The sequence below is a fragment of the Neofelis nebulosa genome, chromosome 10 (assembly GCF_028018385.1).
Source record: "Neofelis nebulosa isolate mNeoNeb1 chromosome 10, mNeoNeb1.pri, whole genome shotgun sequence".
Lineage (NCBI taxonomy): Eukaryota > Metazoa > Chordata > Mammalia > Carnivora > Felidae > Neofelis > Neofelis nebulosa.
In genome coordinates, this window is record NC_080791.1 from 25849714 (window position 1) to 25869949 (window position 20236).

Genomic DNA, 20236 nt, shown 5'->3' on the forward strand with positions numbered 1-20236 from the left:
CTGAATTTCCAGCTTTAATATTGGAAAGTAAATCTTAAATTTAATATCATTATTTGAAGAAAACCTATAGATCCGGTGACATTTTGTTTTTGTTTTGTTTTCCTGCTTTCTTTTAGAAAAAAATGTAACATCAGGATTTCAAGTCACTAGTACAAAGGCCAAGCAATCAATCAGGATCAACTTTAAACATGCGTATAGTCATCCCACTGTCTGGGAAGGACAGAAATAAGCTGACAACTTGGTACATTCACATCTATTACTCCTTTCGAGCCAACAGACTATGGGAAGTGGTCAATATAAAGAAAATGTAGTTCTGCATTTGTTGTTACCTGGTGCTTTTAGAATAGAAATTGGCTCTGCTTTTAATCCCGTTTTCATTAAGCATTTCTCACTAAATGAAGAATATTCTGACATAATTGTAAGGTATTAGGGACTGAGTATCTGCATCTCCCCAAAATTCGTATGTGGAAACCAAAGCCTCCAATATGATGGCATTAGGAAATGGAGCCTTTGGGAAATAATTAGATGAGATGAGGTCATGAGGGTGGAACCCTCATGAATGAGATTAGTGCCCTTACAGGAGCCCTAAGAGAGCTTGCTTCTCCTTCTCTATGCTCTGCTACATGAAGTTATAAGAAGCTAGCTGTTTGCAGTCTGAGAAACGGCTCTCACCAGAACTTTGCCATTCTGACCTCCTGATCTCAGACTTCCAGCTTCCAGAACTGTTGGAAATAAATTTGTATTGTTTATAAGGTACCCAGTTTATGGTACTTTGTGAAAGCACCCCAAACTAAGACATAAGGTAACATTTGGCCCTTGGCATATCACTTTCCCCTTGGCATACAAAACAGATTTCTAGATCAACATGACTGTGAAACACAGAAGGAAGAGAGAAGAAAGAAAACAATGAGGAAAGCAGTAGTCAGTAATGCAGGATTTAAATTTAAACTACTATGGGCTACCTTAGGTGGTAGACCTTAGGTAACTTCTAAACCTCAGTTTACTCATCTATAAAATGGGGAAGTTAACAGTACCTGGAAGTCGAAAGATTAAATGAAATAATGCATGTGAGTTACTGAGCACACTGCCTGCCAATCATTCATTGAACATTCTTATCACTACTGATATTTTTGTCACTGGTATAGCGGTCTGGCCCAGAAATACCTTCTGAATGTTCTATTAGTCATATACTTGTCATGCATGGGGTATAACAGACAAATAGTTTGGTTGAAACTGTTAACATGCACGGACAATATTAACGATACCTTCACTAACCTAGACTGATTTTGGAAAAGCTGTTAAATCGTGCAAATTGATAGAATTGGGAAGTTCCCAGGTTAAAAGCTCAATAATTGAAAACAAGATTGTATATGTGCTGCTGAAGCGAGCACAAAAAACAGGATTGTAATAACAGGATGTAATAATTGTATCTAAGTCTATGCTCCAATTTCTTATACTTCTTTAGAATAAATTCCTGGGTCGCCTGGGTGGCTCAGTGGGTTGAGTGTCTGACTTCAGCTCAGGTCATGACCTCATGGCTACTGAGTTTGAGTCCCATCTTGGGATCTGTGTTGACAGCTCTCGGTGCCTGCTTTGGATTCTGCCCCTCACCGTTCATGCGCTCGCGCTCTCTCTCTCTCTCTCTCTCTCTCGCTCTCAAAAAGAAACATTGAAATTCTTTTAGAAGAATAAATTCCTAAAAATTGTGACATCATCTAAACCTAAGTGCAGAGTATACTGAATCTCTCTGCACTATTTTTGCAAATTTTTATAAGACTAAATTTATTTTTAATTTAAAAAGTTAAAATACACATACAATTTCTAAAAATGGAAAGATTGTACCAATTTTTACTGTTTGTGCCTATTTTACTGCATCTACACTAATATTTATTTATAAAAGCACTTATATTTTCCAAAAGGTGAAAACGATATCTTTATTCTTTTAGGAATTATCTATTTACATCTTTGACAATTTTTCTACTAAAATATATTGTATACTCCTATAATTATTGCTTATCAAACTTATCAAACCCTATTACACTGAATGTCTAGCCAAAGTATTTCATGTAACTATTAGCCCTTTGAAAGCTTAACACTTTTACTCAAATAGTTTGTTAGTCAAGAAATTTCCTTGGTCTCTCAAAAAATTAAAAATAGAACTACCCTGTAACCCAGCAATTTCACTACTAGGTATTTTTCCAAAGGATAAAAAATGCTGATTCAAAGGAACACATGCACCCCAATATTTACAGCAGCACTATCAACAATAGCCAAATTATGGGAAGAGCCCAAATGTCCATCAACTGATGAATGGATAAAGAAGATGTGATACACACACACACACACACACACACACACACACACACACAGGAATATTACTCAGTGATCAAAAAGAATGAAATCATGCCAGGTGCCAACAATGTGGATGGAACTAGAGGGTATTATGCTAAACAAAGTAAGTCAGTCAGAGAAAGACAAATATCACATCACTTTATTCATATGTGGAATTTGAGAAACTCAACAGATGAACATAGAGGAGAGGAAGGAAAAATAAGATAAAAAGAGAAAGGAAGGCAAACCATAAGAGATTCTTAAATACAGAGAGCATACTGAGGGTTGCTGGACGCATTTCGGGTGGGGGGATGGACTACATGGGTGATAGGCATTGGGGAGGGCATCTGTTGGGATGAGCACTGGGGTGCTGTATGTGGGTGATGGGTCACTGGATTCTACTGAAATCATTATTGTACTGTATGTTAACTGACTTGGATTTAAATAAAACTTAAAAATTTTTTTAAAAAGGAGAGAAATTTCCTTGAATGCATTCTGAAGTGATATATTAAGTGGCTTAATACACTAAAATACTAATTTTTTGTTTAAAAAAAGTGGAAAAGAAGTTAGTAGGTCCTTCTTACTTAAGACTTCTTCCTATAGAAGTATAGTAAAACCTTGGTTTGTGAGCAGAATTCATTCCAGAAACATGCTTGTAATCCAAAGCACTTGCACATCAAAGAGAATTTCAAGAACCACTGACTCAGTTTGATCATGTGACATCTGGCATCATGTACTACTCATATTGCAAGAAACTGCTTATCAAGTTAAAATTTATTAGAAACATTTGTTAGTCTTGCAGAACACTTGCAGAACAAGTTACTCACAATCCAAGGTTTTATGTATTTAAAATATATTTTTTAAAGAGGCATTTAAAAATATATTGTTTTGTGTCTTACATTTGGTAGTTGCAGGAGATTTTTAGACAATTATTTTATACTGTTTACCTAGATGATCATGTCATCTGTGTACAAAGGCTGTTTAATTTCTTCCTTTCCCATTTGTATATCTTTTATTTCCTTTTCTTGCCTTAATGGCATTAGATAGGAATTCCAGCACAGTGTTGAAAAGCAGTGGAAAGAGGGGACGTCCTTACCTTGTTCCTGATCTTATTTACAGAATGAGTTTCTCACTATTACAGTTATAGATTTTTATAGATACTCTTTATCAAGTTGAGGACATTTCCCACTAATCTTAGTTTACTGAGAATTTTTAATCATGAATGATTAAATTTAATGACCAAAATAGCAGAATACAAAGTTAATATAAAAAAGCCAATTGCTTTCCAATGTACCAACAACGATTAAGTTCAATTTGAAATTAAAAGCACAATAGTATTTACATCAGCACACCCCCCCCAAAAAAGAAAATTAAATACAAATCTAAAAAAACATGGAGGTGCCTGGGTGCCTCAGTCAGTTGAGCGTCCAACTTCAGCTCAGGTCATGACTTCATGGTTCATGAATTCAAGCCCCGTATCAGGCTCTGTGCTGACAACTCAGAGCCTAGAGCCTGTGTCAGATACCGTGTCTCCCTCTCTCTCTGTCTCTCCCCCACTCAAAAGTCTCTCTCTCTCTCTCTCTCTCTCTGAAAAATAAACATTAAAAGAATTTTTTTAACTATGTACAAGATCTGTATGAGGAAACCTACAATATTCTGGTAAAGGTAAACAACTAAAAAAATTTGAGAGATATACCATGTTCCTGGATAGAAGGGTCAATATATGGTCAAGGTATCAATTCTTCCAAACTTGATCTATAGATTTACAATGCTATGCCAATCAAAACCAAAGCAAGTTTTTTTTTATTTTAAAGTTTATAGAGAGAGGTAAAAGATTAGAATAGCTAACACAATATTAAAGGAGAAGAACAAAGTTGGGAGACTGACACCAAGTGACTTAAAGACATACCATAAAGCTATAATCATCAATACAGTGTGGTATTGGCAAAAAAAAAAAAAAAAAAATTAACAAATACATCAATGAAACAGAACAGAGAGCCCAGAAATAGACCCACATAAATACTGTCAATTGATCTTTGACAAAAGAGAAAAGTCAACACAGTGGATTTAAAAGAAAATTCTTTTCAACAAATAGTGCTGGAAGAATTGGCGAAATCCACAGTCAAAAATATAAATCTAAATACAGACCTTACAGCTTTCAAAAAATTACTCAAAATGGATCACAGACCTTAATGTAAAATGCAAAATGATAAAACTCATAGAAGGTAACATAGGAGAAAATACAAATGATCTTGGGTTTGGGTGATAAACTTTTTTAGATACATTAGAGTCACAATCCATGAAAGAACTGATGAGCTGGACTTCACTGAAATTAAAATTTTCTGCTGTGTCAAGACACTATCAATAAAATGAAAAGACAAGTAATAGACTTGGGTGAAAATACTGGCAAAAGATTTGATAAAAGACTGTTATCCAAAATGTACAAAGAACTCTTAAAAATCAACAATAAGAAAACAAACAGCTGATTTAAAAAGTCCAAAGACCTAAGCAGACACCTCACCAAAAAGATATGCAAATAATAGATAAGTATATGAAAAAATGCTCCACACAATACGTCATCAAGGAAATGCAAATTGAAACGAGATAACACCACACACCTATTAAAATGGCAAAAACCCAGAACTAAATGCTGACAAAGATGTGAAATAATAGGAAATGTCTTCCATTGCTAGTAGGAATACAAAATGGTAAACACACTTTGGAAGACAACTTGTCAGTTTCTTATAAAACTAAAGATACCTTACCACAGGTTCCAGCAATTAGACTCCTTGGTGTTCATCCAAATGAGCTAAAAAGTTATGTCCACACAAAAGCCTGTAAATGCATGTTCACAGCAGCTTTATTTATAAATGCTGAAACTTAGGGGTGCCTGGGTGGCTCAGTCGGTTAAGGGTACCACTTTGGCTCACATCATCATCTCATGATTTGTGAGTTTGGGCCCTGCATCAAGCTCTGTGCTGAGCTCAGAACCTGGAGGCTGCTTCAGATTCTGTGTCTCCCTCTCTCTCTGCCCCTCTCCTGCTTGTGCTCTGTGTCTGTCTCTCAAAAAAAAAATTTTTTTTTAAATGCTGAAACTTGGAAGCAATCAAGATATCCTTCAGCTGGTGAATGTATATATAAACTGTGATACATCCAGAAAATTCAGTATTAATCAGCACTAAAAAAAAAAAAAAATAAGAAAGAAACTATCGAGCCATTAGAAGACATGGAGAAAATTTAAATGCATACTACTAAGTGAAAGAAGCCAAGCTGAAAAGTCTATGTACTGTATAACTCGAACTATATGACATTTTGAAAAAGGCCTAACTACAGAGACAGTAAAAATATCTGTGGTTGCCACTGGTTAGGGAGAAGTAAGAAATAAATAGAGCACAGAATTTTTAGGGCAGTGAAATAATTCTGTATGATACCTTAATGGTGGGTACATATAATTATAAATTTGTCCAAACCCACAGAACATACAACACCATGACTGAACCCTTGCTGACAAAGCTATGTCAGTGTAGGTTCATCACTGTCACAAATGTATCATGTTGGGGAAAGACATCTATCGTGGAGTCGGGCATGTGTGGGGATAAAACATATGCGGGAACCTCATACTTTCTACTCAAGTTTGCTGTGAACCTAAAACTAATCTAAAAAATCAACTATATTAACTGTTAAAAATAAATCGTGTTTTCTTCCATCCAAACAGTCTTACTCAAGGAAATAAATATCAACCAACCACATAAATGCAAATGAGCCTAAAAATGGTGAGGGACTGGATTTCAAAATTCATTTCCTCATATATCAGTGAACTGATTTCTTTCAATTTTTTTAAAAATGTTCTTGTGCCAGCAAAAAATCTGTCCTTTTATACAGAATGTCATTCACCAAATGAAAACCTTAATTTGCAAATCATCTGAAACTTAGATTCAGTGAGAAAATTCTAAAAATAGTAAAATACCTACCATTCTGGCAGAAATTCATCCAATTTCTAAAAGTAAATAAAGTACAACTGACCCTTGAACAACATGAGAAGGGGCACTGATTCCCCTTCACAGTCGAAAATCCACATATAAGTTTGCTTCTCCAAAACATAACTGCTAATAGCTTACTCTTGACTGGAAACCTTGCCAATAATATAAACAGGCAACAAACATATTTTTATGCTATATTATGTACTATTCTTACAATAAAGATAGAGAAAAAATGTATTATTAAGAGAATCATAAAGAAGAGAAGTACATTTACAGTAATGTACTCTAGCGAAAAACATCTATGTATAAGTGGAACCATGCTACTCAAACCAATGTTGATGTTCAAGGTTCAACTACAAAGGATCAGAATAACTTAGAAATTCACTTCTTTTATAAATATATCAACACAAAAACAATACAAAAACTCCTTATGGGGCACCTGGGTAGCTCAGCTGATTAAGCATCCGACTCTTGATTTCAGCTCAGGTTTGTGGGTTCAAGCCCCATGTTGGGCTTAGGATTCTCTCTCTCTCTGTCCCTCTCCCACTCATATTCACTCTCTCTCTCTCTTTCTCTCTCTCTCTCCCTCTTCCTCTCTCTCCCTCACTGTCTAAAATAAATAAAAACTTTTAAAAAATAAAATAAAAGTAAAGAACAGAAAAGAAATAAAAATGGAATGAAAGCTAGCATAACCAGAACACAGGAATGGGCACACTGTCATGAGATGATACGAAAGAGGTAGCAAGGTCCTGGTCAGGTGGGGCCCTCACAGTCCTTGATTAGCAGTTTGGGCTCAGTTTTAAACACAGTGAAAATCTATTGGAGTGTTAACCACGAAGGCAACATGTTTCAAATTACATTTTACATCACTCCAGCAGTTAAATGCTAGATGCAATTTGATGCAAATACAAATGTTAATCACAACATCCCAACAAGATAAAGCTTGGTAATAACAGAGTTGGTAAAAGACAAATTCTAGATACATTTGCTGTTTTTTCGGAGAACAGTCCTCACCCATGTCCTTGGAAATTCCTTTACCATGGGAAAGTTAACTGAAAAAGAATGAACAAATTCTCTCTTTAATGGTATGATGAATTTCAGTGAAAAGAGAATGACCTGATTTAAATCTCAGCTGGGCCTTATCCTAGATATGGAAATTTACATAAGTTACTTAAACCTCTCAGCAATCTTTACTCACCTATAAAATGAAAATAGTAACATCTACATTTCACAGAAGAGTTACAGGTTTGGATGTTTACAATCTCTACACGTTTTGTTCATACACAGATGCTCTACAAATGTGAATAGTCAACCCCACCCCTTAGTAACAGCATTTTTTAAAAGGACTAAGTGGAGGAGATACTTAATACCAAGGAATGCATTTCTGATGGTGGAATTTCAAGCAGGGTAGCGGGAGATATTTTGAGGCAGGAAAGCATTCCCCTAAAACCAACTGTTTACCCCACCTACCAGGACATAAAGGAGCCTTCAGAGTATTATAAATATTTATGAAAAAGTTGATCCTCAGAAAAAATAAAGTATTATATACTGATGAATTCTCGTTAAAATACAAAGGTGGTTAATATACTCCAAATACAATGAAATGATTGATTTTAATTGGTCTAAAGCTTACAATCAAACAATAAAATAGTAAGTACTTTATTAAGTACTTTATAAAGCAGCAATGTCTTACACTAACAAACCTATACTCACAGAACAGAAAAATCCTGAAGGATTTTCATTGGAGTACACGTTAGAATAAATTCTTGAAACAGCTAGGTTTAAATTTGCCATTTTAAAAGTAACACTTAAAAACTGAGAGGCACCTGGGTGGATCAGTCGGTTAAGCATCCAACTCTTGATTTCATTTCAAGTCATGATCTCACAAGTTTGTGAGTTCAAGTCCCGCACTGGGCTCCTTGCACTGACAGTGCAGAGACTGCTTGGGATTCTCTCTCTCTCCTCCCTCTCTGCCCCTCCCACACATATACTCTCTCTCAAAATAAATAAATAAACTTAAATAAGTAAGTAAGTAAATGCTGATGTTCACTTGCTAAAGAATAAAACAATTGAATATAGAGTGGTACTGAGACATATTACCATTGACATTATACTCATAAGTGATTTATTCCACATAGTGGGGTTCAATTACTGTGAGTGCTTATCTCATTTCGGGCTTTTTAAAATTAGTGAATGTTCAACACTTAAGACAGTAAAGGTTTTTCTAGTATCTTCTGACATATAACAATTTTTTAGAATTTCTATTAATTTTTATTAAATTCAAAGTAAACACATTATGTTTTCTGAAAAGTAGGGGATAGACAGAGGAAAAATTAGTATGATTTTCAGAAAAGATAAAGTATTAACATTCAGATTCAATATTATGACACAAGAGTGTTTTTTCATCCACACAAGCTAATCTGTTTGTTCTACACAATATACTTTTTCAGTTTGTTTACTTAAAGAACAGAATAAAACGATAATGGAGGGAACATCTGAAAAACAGTATGCCTATATTGGTTAAGACAACTTATTCTAATTTTTTTTAATGTTTATTTAGTTTTGAGACAGAGAGAGAGAGAGAGAGAGAGCGAGCAAGCGCGCGTGAGTGGGGGAGGGGCAGAGAGAGAGGGAGACACAGAACCATCTGTGTCAGCACAGAGCCTGATACGGGGCTCAGACCCATGAACCATGAGATCATCACCTGAGCTGAAGTCAGACACTTAACTGACTGAGCCACCTAGGCACCCCAAGACAACTTATTCTAAATCGGGATTAGTATTAGAGGCAGGGAGTTGGGCAGGGCATTAAAGATCTATTTTCCAAGCATCTGAGAGAGTCACTTTATTTGCTTTTTAATGTTTATTTTATTTTTGAGGGAGAGCAAGTGAAGGAGGGGCAGAGAGAGGGAGAACGAGGATCCGAAGTCAGCACAGAGCTGACAAGCTGTGGGGCTTGAATTCATGAACTGCGAGATCATGACCTGAGCTGAAGATAAATGCTCAACCGACTAAACCATCCATTTGCCTCAAGAGAATATCACTTTAAAAATGCTTAATATTCTCCTCAGACACACCAATGTGGCTAAATGAGAGCTGTCTGACAGGTATCTGTTCCAGGACCATGTTATACTAGATTTTAATATTGTAACAAGCACTCGGACTACATAATGACTTATCATTGTAACCAGATGGCCTGGACTACTTCCCACAGAGGCTCTAAATTTGAGGCTTCCACTTAAAGAGCCTCTGAAGACTTCCTCAATCTGAAAGAAAATAGACATCCAGGTCCAGGAAGTAAAGAGAGCCCCAAAGAAGCTGAATTAAAGAGAACCACACCAAGACACATAATTTAAATGTCAAAAATTAAAGATAAAGAGAGAATCTTAAGAGCAACAAGAGAAAAGCCAGTAGTAAGTATAGGGACCACCCATAAGACTATCAGCTGATTTTTCAGCAGCAAGTTTTCAGGCCAGAAGGAATATGCATGATATATTTAAACTGCTGAAAGGAGAAAACCTACAACCAAGAACAGTCTACCAGCAAATTTTTCATTCACAATTGAAGGAAATATAAAGAATTTCCCAGACAAGCAAAATTTTAAATTTTCACCACTAAACTGGCATTTTAAGAGAGTTAAAAGGATTTCTTTAAGCATAAAAGAAAGGGCCATACCTAAAGTAAGAAAATTATGAAAGAAAAATTTCACTGGTAAAAGCTAACATGTAGTAAAGGTGGTCGATCAACCACTCATAAAGCTGGTATGAAGATTAAAAGACAAATGTAGTAAAATCAACAATATCTACAATAACTAGTTAAGGGACACATTGAGTAAAAAGCTGTAAAATATGAATTCAAATACATAAAGACATGGGGATGGGAGTAAAAATGTAGTATGTTCAGAATGTGTTCTAACCTAAGAGACCATAAACTTAAAACAGACTACTATATGCAAAGAGTGTTACATATGACTTCATACTGACTGCAAAAATCTATACTAGATACATAAAAAATAAATAGAAAGGAATCCAAACATAACATTAAATAAAGTCATCAAGTTATGGGGTAAGAGAACAAGAGAAGACATACAAAAACAATTAGAAAACAATGAACAAAATGGCAATGAGTACAAAACTACCCATAATTGCTTTAAATGTAAATGGACTAAATGCTCCAGTCAAAAGACAATAGGCAACTTAAATGGATAAAAATGTAAGACCCATCTATATGCTGCCTACAAGAGATTCACTTCAAACATAAAGATACATACAGACTGAAAGTAGAAAGATGAAAAATAATACTCTACGCAAATGTAGCAAAAAGAAAGCTGGAGTAGCAATACACCTATCAGACAAAATAGACTTTAAGACAAAGATTATGAGAAGAGACAAAGAAAAACATTACACAATGATAGACATCAATCCAACAAGATAATGTAACAATTGTAAATATCTCTATACTCAACACAGAAGCCCCTAAATATATAAGGCAAATATTAACAGACAAAAAGCAAAAAAACAGACAGTAATATAGCAATAGTAGGAGACTTTAACACCCCATTTACATCAGTGGATACAGTGTCCAGACAGAAAAATCAATAAGGAAACAGTGACCTGAAACAGTGTTTAAGACAAACCTGACATACATATATGTACAGAACATTACCAAAACAGCATAATACACATTCTTTTCAAGTGCACATGCAACATTTTCCTTGACATATCACATGTTAGGCCACAAGACAAGTCTCAATAAATTTTAAAAGACTGATACCATATCAAGCACCTTTTCCCACAACAACAGTATGAAACCAGAAATCAATTACAAGGCAAAAACTAGAAAAAACACAATCATTTGGAGCCTAAATAACCAACTGGTCAATAAAGAAATCAAAATAGAAATAAAAAAAGTATCTGGACAAAAATGAAAATGGAAACACAACAGTTCAAAATCTTAAGGGAATAGCAAAAGCAGTCCCAAGAGGGAAAGTTAGAACAATACAGGCCTCCCTCAAGAAAAAAGAAAAATCTCAAACAATCTAAACTTACACCCACAGAAATTGGAAAAAGAAGAAGAAACAAAACCAAAGTTAGTAGGAGACACAAAATAATAAAAATCAGAGCAGATAAATGAAGTAAAAACTAAAAAACATCAGAAAAGATCAATGAAACTAAGAGTTGATAAACCTTTAGGCAGTGGTGCCTGGCTGGCTTAGTCAGTGGAGCTTGTGACTCTTGATCTTGGAGTTGTGAGTTTGAGCCCCACAATGGATGTAGAGATTACTTAAAAAATAAAATCTGTAAAAAAAACAAACATATTTAGCCAAACTAATCAAGGAAAAAAAAGAAGGGAGTCAAGTAAATAAAATCAGAAATGAAGAGAACTTACAACTCACATCCCAGATATACAAAAAGTTATTAGACTACTACAATTACACATCAACATATTAGACAACCTACAAAAAACAGATAAATCCCTAAAAACATAAAATCTTCTAGGACTTGATCAAGAAGAAAAAGAACATCTGAACAGACCAATTACTAGTAATACAATTCAATCCATAATGAAAAACCTCCCAACAAACAAAAGTCTAGGGCCAGATGGCTTCACAGGTGAAACTGGAGAAAAAAAAAAAAGTAAAGAAAACTGAATACATAGCGTGCTTAATCTATTCCAAATAACTGAAGAGGAAAGACTCCTTCCAAATTCATTCTATGAACTAGCATTACTCTGATATCAAAACCAGACAAAGACACTACAAAGAAAGAAAACTGCAGACCAATATCCCTAATGAATGGAACTATAAAAATCCTCAACAAAATATTAGAAGAATAAAGTCAACAGTACAAGGATCACACATCATGATCAAGTGGGATTTGACAGGGATGCAGAGATGGTTCAATATCCACAAATCAATCAAAATGATACACCACATTAACAAAATGAAGAATAAAAAAACACATCATTTCAATAGATGCAGAAAAAGCATTTGATAAAATTCGACATCCACTCATGATAAAAACTCTCAACAAAGTGGTAACAGAGGAAGCATACCTCAACATAATAAAGGTCATATGTAACACAACTACAGATAAAATCATACTCAATGGCAAAAAGCTGAAGGCTTTGCCTCTAGGATCAGGAACATGTCAAGGATGAGGTCTCACTACTTTTATTCAACAAAGTACTGGAAGTCTTTGCTATAACAATCAGATATGAAAAAGAAGTAAAAGGAATGTAAACTGGTAAGGAAGAAGTAAAAACTGTCACTATTTGCAGATAACATGACACTATATATAGAAAACCCTGAAGACTTCACAGAAAAACTCTATCAGAACTAATGAATGAGTTCAGTAAAGTTGCAGATACAAAATTAATATAATTAATATTAGATAATTAATATAATTAATGAATTTGATAATTAATATAATTAATATAAGAAATCTGTTGCATTTCCATATACTAATAGCAAACAGAGAAATTAAGAAAAAAATCTAACAATTGCATTAAAAATAATAAAATACCTAGAAATAAATTTAACCAAGGAGGTGAAACTCCTATACTCTGAAAACTGTAAGACATTAATGAAAGAAAGATGGCAAAAATAAATGTAAAGATGTACCATGCTCATGACTAGATTTAAAATTGTTTCACGGTCTATACTACTCAAAGCAATCTATAGATTCAATGTAATCCCTATCAAAACACCAACAGTACTTTTCATAGAACTAGAACCCTATCAAAACACCAACAGTACTTTTCATAGAACGAGAACAAAAAAATTCTAACATTTGTATGCAACCTCAGAAGATCCAGACAAAACAATCTTGAGGAAGAAGGACAAAGCTGGAGGTATCATGCTCCTAGATTTCAAACTACACCTTTAAGCTATAGTAATCAAAACAGTATAGTACTGGCACAAAAAGAGACACATAGATCAACAGAACAGAGTAGAGAGCCCAGAAATAAACTCATGCTTGTATGGTCAATTAACCTATGACAAAGGAGGCAAAATATACAATGGTCTCTTCAATAAATGGTGTTTGGAAAATTGGATAGCTACATGCAAAAGAATGAAACTGAACCACTTCCTTACACCATATATGAAAACAAATTCAAAATAGATTCAAGACCTGGGGTGCTCAGTAAGTTAAGTGTCTGACTTCAGCTCAGGTCACCATCTCACAGTTCACGAGTTCGAGCCCTGCCACAGGCTCTGTGCTGACCACTCAGAGCCTGGACCCTACTTCAGATTCTTGCCTCCCTCTCTCTCTGCCCCACCCCCACTCATGCTCTGTCTCTTTCTCTCTCTCAGATAAATGTTACAAAAAAAATTTTTAATGGATTCAAAACCTAAATGTAAGACCTGAAACCATAAAGCTTCCCAAAGAAAACACAGACAATAAACTCTTTGACATTGGTCTTAGCAATATTATTTTTTGGATTTGTCTCAAGCAAGGGCAACAAAAACAAATATAAAAAATTGAGACTGGGGCGCCTGGGTGGCTCGGTCGGTTAAGCGTCCAACTTCAGCTCAGGTCATGATCTCACAGACCGTGAGTTCAAGCCCCTCATCGGGCTCTGGGCTGATGGCTCAGAGCCTGGAGCCTGCTTCCGATTCTGTGTCTCCCTCTCTGTCTGCCCCTCCTCCGTTCATGCTCTGTCTCTCTCTGTCTAAAAAATAAACGTAAAAAAAAAAAAATTAAAAAAAAAATTGAGACTACATCAAACTAAAAAGCTTTTTTTTTTTTTTTTTTTTTTTTGCCCAGAGAAGGAAACCAACAACAAAATGAAAAGGCAACCTCCTAAATGGGAGAAGATATTTACAAGTGATATATCAAATAAGATATACATATACAAAGAACTCAAATAACCGAACACACACACACACACACACACACACACACACACAGAAAAACAATCTTATTTTAAAAATGGGCACAACACCTGAACAGACATTTTTCCAAAGAAAATGGAAGAAAATGACCATATGGATGATCATGAGACATATGAAAAAATGTTCAACATTGCTAATCACAGGAAAATGCAACTCAAAACCACAATGAGATGTTACTCCCACCTGTCAGAAGGGATAGTATCAAAAAGACAATAACAATTGTTGGCACAAGGATATAGAGAAAAGGAAACCCTTATGTACTGTTGGTGGGCATGTAAATTGGTGCAAACACTAAAAAAAAAATAGTGTAGAGGTTCCTCAAAAATTTAAAAACAGAAATACCCTATGATGCAGCAATTCCTCTTCGGGCTATTTACCCCCCCAAAAAACACAAAACACTCATTCAAAGAGATAATATATGCACTACTGTGTTCACTGCAGCATCATTTACAATAGATGTGATAAGGAAACAACCTAAGTGTCAACTGAAAAGTGAATGAATAAAGAAGTTATGGAATATAGGTACATGGAATATTACTCAGCCATTAAAAAAAGAATGGGATCTTGTCATTTGTGACAACACAGACAGACGTTGAGGGGGTCATGCTAACTGAAATAAGTCAGACACAGGAAGACAAACACCTTATCATTTAATTTATATGTGGACTCTAAAAAACAAAACAAATGAACAAACAACAAAACAGAAACAAACTCATAAATACAAAGAACAAACTGGCTGCCAGAGGGGAGAAGGGTGGGGGATGCATGAAATAGGTGAAGGGGATTAAGAGATATAAAATTCTAGTTATAAAATAACTAAGAGGGATGTAAAGTACATCATAAAGAACAGAGTCAATAATAGTGTAATAACTGTGTATGGTAACAGATGGTAAGTATACGTATCATGGTGAACATGTTGTACCACATGTAAATGTCAAATCACTATGTTGGTACACCTAAAACAATATAACATTGTATGTCAACTATACTTCAGTATATTAATTAATGAATGTTTACAGGGAGATTATAACCAATGGAGGAATGCTTTATAAATAATTACATAAAACTGTATATATATCTCTGTATCCAATCCTAAAATACAACTATGGAAAACAAAGCAAGAATATACAAAAGTGTAAGCAGAGACTATATCAGGGTAGTAGTGTTACGGCAATTTTATTCTTTTTTCTCCATTTCCCATATTTTCCAAAATTTCTAAAAGTATTTTTATCCTAAAAACCTATAACCCGCACTTCTAAATGAGAAAAAAAAAGACACATATATATGTCCTAAAATATGTACATACGAACTCTCTCCACTGAAGTCATACAAAGAAACTTGACTGTCACTCTCAGTGCATTTCTGTAATTCTTTACTACAATTTACAATACGCTTGCAGATTTCAGAGTAGCTAACCGAGTATAAATCATATTAGACAACAACAGTAAAACAAACAAACAAACAAACAAACAAACAAACAAAAACACTAGACTGAGGTTCAAATCCTGGTCTTTCTCTTTAATTTTATGACCCTGGGGAAGTTATTAACATTCCCGAGTCTTCATCATGTGTAAAATGAAACACAGACTACTTACCTCACACAGTTGTTGTAAGAATTAAATGTTGTACTGTATGTCGCAGTATCTGTGTACTTATATAAACATATAGGTAATCAAAATGCCTACTGAATTTGGATCAATTCAGTATGAAAGACATGGTTTACATTTCTGAATTCACAATTTAACAAGAAATAAAAACTTGAAAGGCAGAGATGAAAGCACAGTTAAAGTTTCAAAGATAAGACCTAAGAGAATCAGTATTATTTAACCTCCAAAAAGCTGGGAAAAAAATCCACAGTTTTTTCAGAATTTTCACAGAAAATTGGCCATTTTCTAGGATAAAAGAACAGGAGAAGAGTGGGTTCAGATGAAAGACAAATACTTGGGTTAAATAAAAAGAATTCCAAGTTTACTTTAATTAAAAATTAGAAATTAGCAAAAATATGCAATATGTGAAAAAGTGGTTTCTCGTACAGATTACATCAGCATGTAATGGTGATCATATCCTATCTGAAGACTAGGCAATCTCTTAAGTCTGTTCTAGATTGTAAATTCCACCGACATGCAGGAAAAACTGATCATCAGGAAACTGAAGTCCCTAGAAGTTAGTGCTAAGATTTTACAGAACTTAGGAAAGCCACGTCAGTAATTTGGGCTTCAATTCCCTCACTGGCAAAAATGAGAGGGTTTGATTATGAGTCTCTATAATTTTAGTTATTAAAAAATATATATGATTCTAATTTAATACGATTTATGGCCAACACATATGGCAAGAATACAGAAAGTGAGCCGGGAGGGGAGGGGGTGTGCATCAATGATTACTTTCAGTGCTACAGAGAGGTACGATGGCATTATCATATTGCAGTAAATTACTACTTTGATGTAATGAATAGCGTACCAAGTAGTCTGAATTTTTTTAAGCAGCTTGACAAGATACTTGCAACCAGGAAATAGTCTAAGTAGCTAGGTAACTAACTCACTAAGCATAATCAAGTGACAATTATACATTCTGGCATATGGTTCCAAAATACCATGCTTACCTTTTCAAGTTCACTTAAAAATATGGTACCAGTATTTATAACATTTTGATTTGCTTATGAGAAAACTATTTGCATTGTCAGAACATATGAAAATTAATGGTGAGAAGGAAAGATGCTAAAAGATGTTAGGTCATAGAGGGATTAATAAATTCATTATTGACATGCCCTCATGTACTCTAGATAAAGAGGATATGATTTACACTAATGTGTGAGTAATGGTTCACCATAGAACATGTGAAACTTTCACTTAAAAATTAAGTCAAGAAATAGAAGCATTTTTTGAAACATGACACAAAACAGTGATTCAGAGCTGCCTACTTCCTCAAAGGAACTAAGATGACACACAATAAAACATATTTAAACAATATGAAACTTTGGCCATCTTATTTCTATACAAGCTAAAGTCAATTTCCAATCTCATATTCTTACATCTATAAATAAAGCACTAAATTCTGAAAGGTTCTCCTTAAAGTCACGAAGACTAAGAAGTCAGGGATTTCTCATGAGATAAGCATTAGATTTTTCAAGATCATATAATTTTTAACTTCAGGTGAAGGAATAACACTTTTTGAGGGGAAAAAAACATAAATGCCCTTATCTAACTCTTTCCCAAAGAAAACTAAAAACTTTGCACAAAAGAAAGCCTCCCTCAAAAACACTTACTTTACAATTATGAACTTAAAACTAGACATAAGGCTTAATGAATGTAAAGTAAATTAACAGGAACTAAACTACTTAGTTGACAGAGGAAATAATGCTACAATGACCCTTTTTAAATCTCATTAAAGAGAAGTCACAGTAATTACACTCCAACAGTTTTATTTTTTAAATTAAAAAAAATTGGAATGTTCATTTATTTTGAGAGACACACACACACAATGTGAGAATGGGGGAGGGGCAGAGAGAGAAGGAGACACAGAATCCAAAGCAGGCTTCAGGCTCTGAGCTGTCAGCACAGAGCCTGATGTGGGACTCAAACTCATGAACCATGAGATCATGATCCGAGCAGAGTCAGACACTTGACTGAGTCACCCAGGCACCCCCCTCACAAAAGTTTCAATACTAAGAGTCAAGAAACAGTGCCCTTCTAAAACACACACCCCCCTATATACACCACATACACTACAGACACTATAATGAAACGTACTGTCTTGGTTAGAAAAGTGAGCATCTCAGGCAGAACTTCATCTGCTCTTTTACTGTGATAGGGGACCAGTAGCTGATTCATTTAATCTAATTGTCAATAAACGATGTATTTCCTTTACTCTTACAAGAAGAGCTTTCAATTATGTCTGTAAATTAAGTATCTGTAAGACTGATTCTATTAATTGTTTCAACCATGAGTACATGCAGAACTGCCAATATGACGGGGACAAGAATAAAACAAAACATCTGTGTTGCCATCGTCACTGGTATTCATCCACAAACGTCTAAAACCTTAAAAACTTTCTAAAGATGCAGATAGAAGATATGCAAGTTACAATACTAAACTGTGCACTCCATGTAATATTGTACGAACACATTTATCTCTTTTTTAAAGGATACCATTTATTTTCTTAACAATAGTCATACAGTGTCCAATTCCACTTCAGTATCACACAGGTATCTTTCTGCGAATTCAATTAGCCACTGAAGAAATGCACTAAAAGGAGCCTCCACATCCACAAAATTACCTGACAAGCAATGTGCACGAGGTAGACCAGCTCTTTAGATTCACAGCCGTTTTTCGTTACTTCATTCTGTTCTTCTGAAAGCGAAAGCTATGTCAAAAAAAAAAAAAAAAAAAAAAAAAAAGGGCAGAAGAGAGGGAGAGTTGTGATTAATGATGAATAAACGAGGCATTCAGTAATACTTGAACCCTCACGTTAACTTGCTGTAAGATAGGCCTTTTAATGGAAATCTACTGCTTACGGAAGACAAAATGAAGAATTCAGGATTTTTCAAAAACTACGTTTCTAAGAATTGTCTTTGTAACTTAAATCTAAACTAGCACAACTGCATAACAGAAAGAAATAAAATACATTCATTCATGAGTAGGTCTTCACCTCCTTATTTAGCACATATGTGAAAGGAAGGCAGTAAGGCAGGCACTGAGAGACAGCATGCCCAAGTGGTTAGAGAGGGCTCAGGCTTTATTACACAGACTGGAAACTGACTTCCCAGAGAATAGTCCGGGCCTGCAGACACATGTCACTTCAGAATTATGTATGTCTGTACATTGGATTTTACTTCTTTTTAAACCAGCAGCTCAAATTTAGAAATGGGGTCGTTTCATAGGAAAAATACACATTTTGACTTCTTTGAAAAATCAGAAAATCTGAAATATCAGACCCATATTCTCATAGGAGCAACAACCGGCTGGAACGGAAAAGTGACCATACCCTTTAAAGGAGGCATGTATTCTCCAGAAGACTTTGCCACAGAATTAATTGCTCTTCATTTTTTCCCCAGTATTTAGGCTGAATGTTCATTGTCATTCATCATGCCACTTGCTCTGTGACTTTTTTCCACATACAATTCTCTTCTCACATTTATATTACGTTTACAAACTCTGCTCCAGAGACACACAGCCCTGAGTTCAAAAGTGTCACTAGCTAGCTGTACAATATTGAGCAACCCATATAATCTCACATCAGGAAAATGGGAATGAAATAATAATGCTTATTCTCAAGTTTGTGAGGATCAAATGAGATAATGCACAGAAAGTGTTCACCAAGACGCCTGGTAGTCAGTAAGTACTTAATGTTACCTATCATTATAGCTAATATTATAAAAATAAAATATGAAGACATAGTCTCTATTTTTGAAAGCAGGATCACTGAGGTATTAAAAAAAACATTCTGGTCTGAAGTAGAAGTTCGTAGGATAATGATTATTCTCACACCAGTCAAAATAAGGCAGATTCACTACAAAATCATATTTTAAAAAAAGGATTAAGGGTGAGAAAAAACCTAAATGAACTAAGTTGTAGAAAGTGACAAGACATTCATGAGACAGAAGAGACTCATGGACGTGCTCAGACTCATGGACGTGCTCAGACTCATAGACATGCTCAGAAGCCTGGTAAAGATGCAGGAGGATAAAGAACGTGCATTAGACAGGGTTAAGCAGAAACCAGCCAAACCATGAAGACCGCATATGGACTAGAGTTGATGAACTAAAATTCCAACGAAAATCTTGTAACAGAGAGACAATACCCACCCCCCTCCCCAGGTATATAGACAGGGTCAATGCACCAACAGCTCGGGCAAGAGCAGGAGAACAGAGACAGATAAACCGGGAGAACGGAGAGAGATGAACCTGTGCAGTGTGTGAAGTCTCCCTGAGCACACGGCAGCTAACCAGTGTAGACAGGGACAGGGCAAGAAAGAGCAGAGGGCCCTCTGAGGCACTCATGACTGAGACAGAGAATGAGCGCATGCTCTCCCTT

General features: G+C 35.1%; 1 protein-coding gene across 5 annotated transcripts in view; it reads right to left on the bottom strand.

Annotated features, from left to right (window-relative positions):
• ARHGAP32 (Rho GTPase activating protein 32) overlaps positions 1 to 20236 on the bottom strand; it is a 300175-nt gene that overhangs the window by 98165 nt on the left and 181774 nt on the right. For all 5 annotated transcript variants that reach the window (XM_058687307.1, XM_058687308.1, XM_058687303.1 and 2 more), the window contains one exon: positions 18480 to 18566. In XM_058687307.1, coding sequence (XP_058543290.1) covers positions 18480 to 18566 — 87 coding nt within the window. The remainder of the gene's footprint in view (positions 1 to 18479; positions 18567 to 20236) is intronic.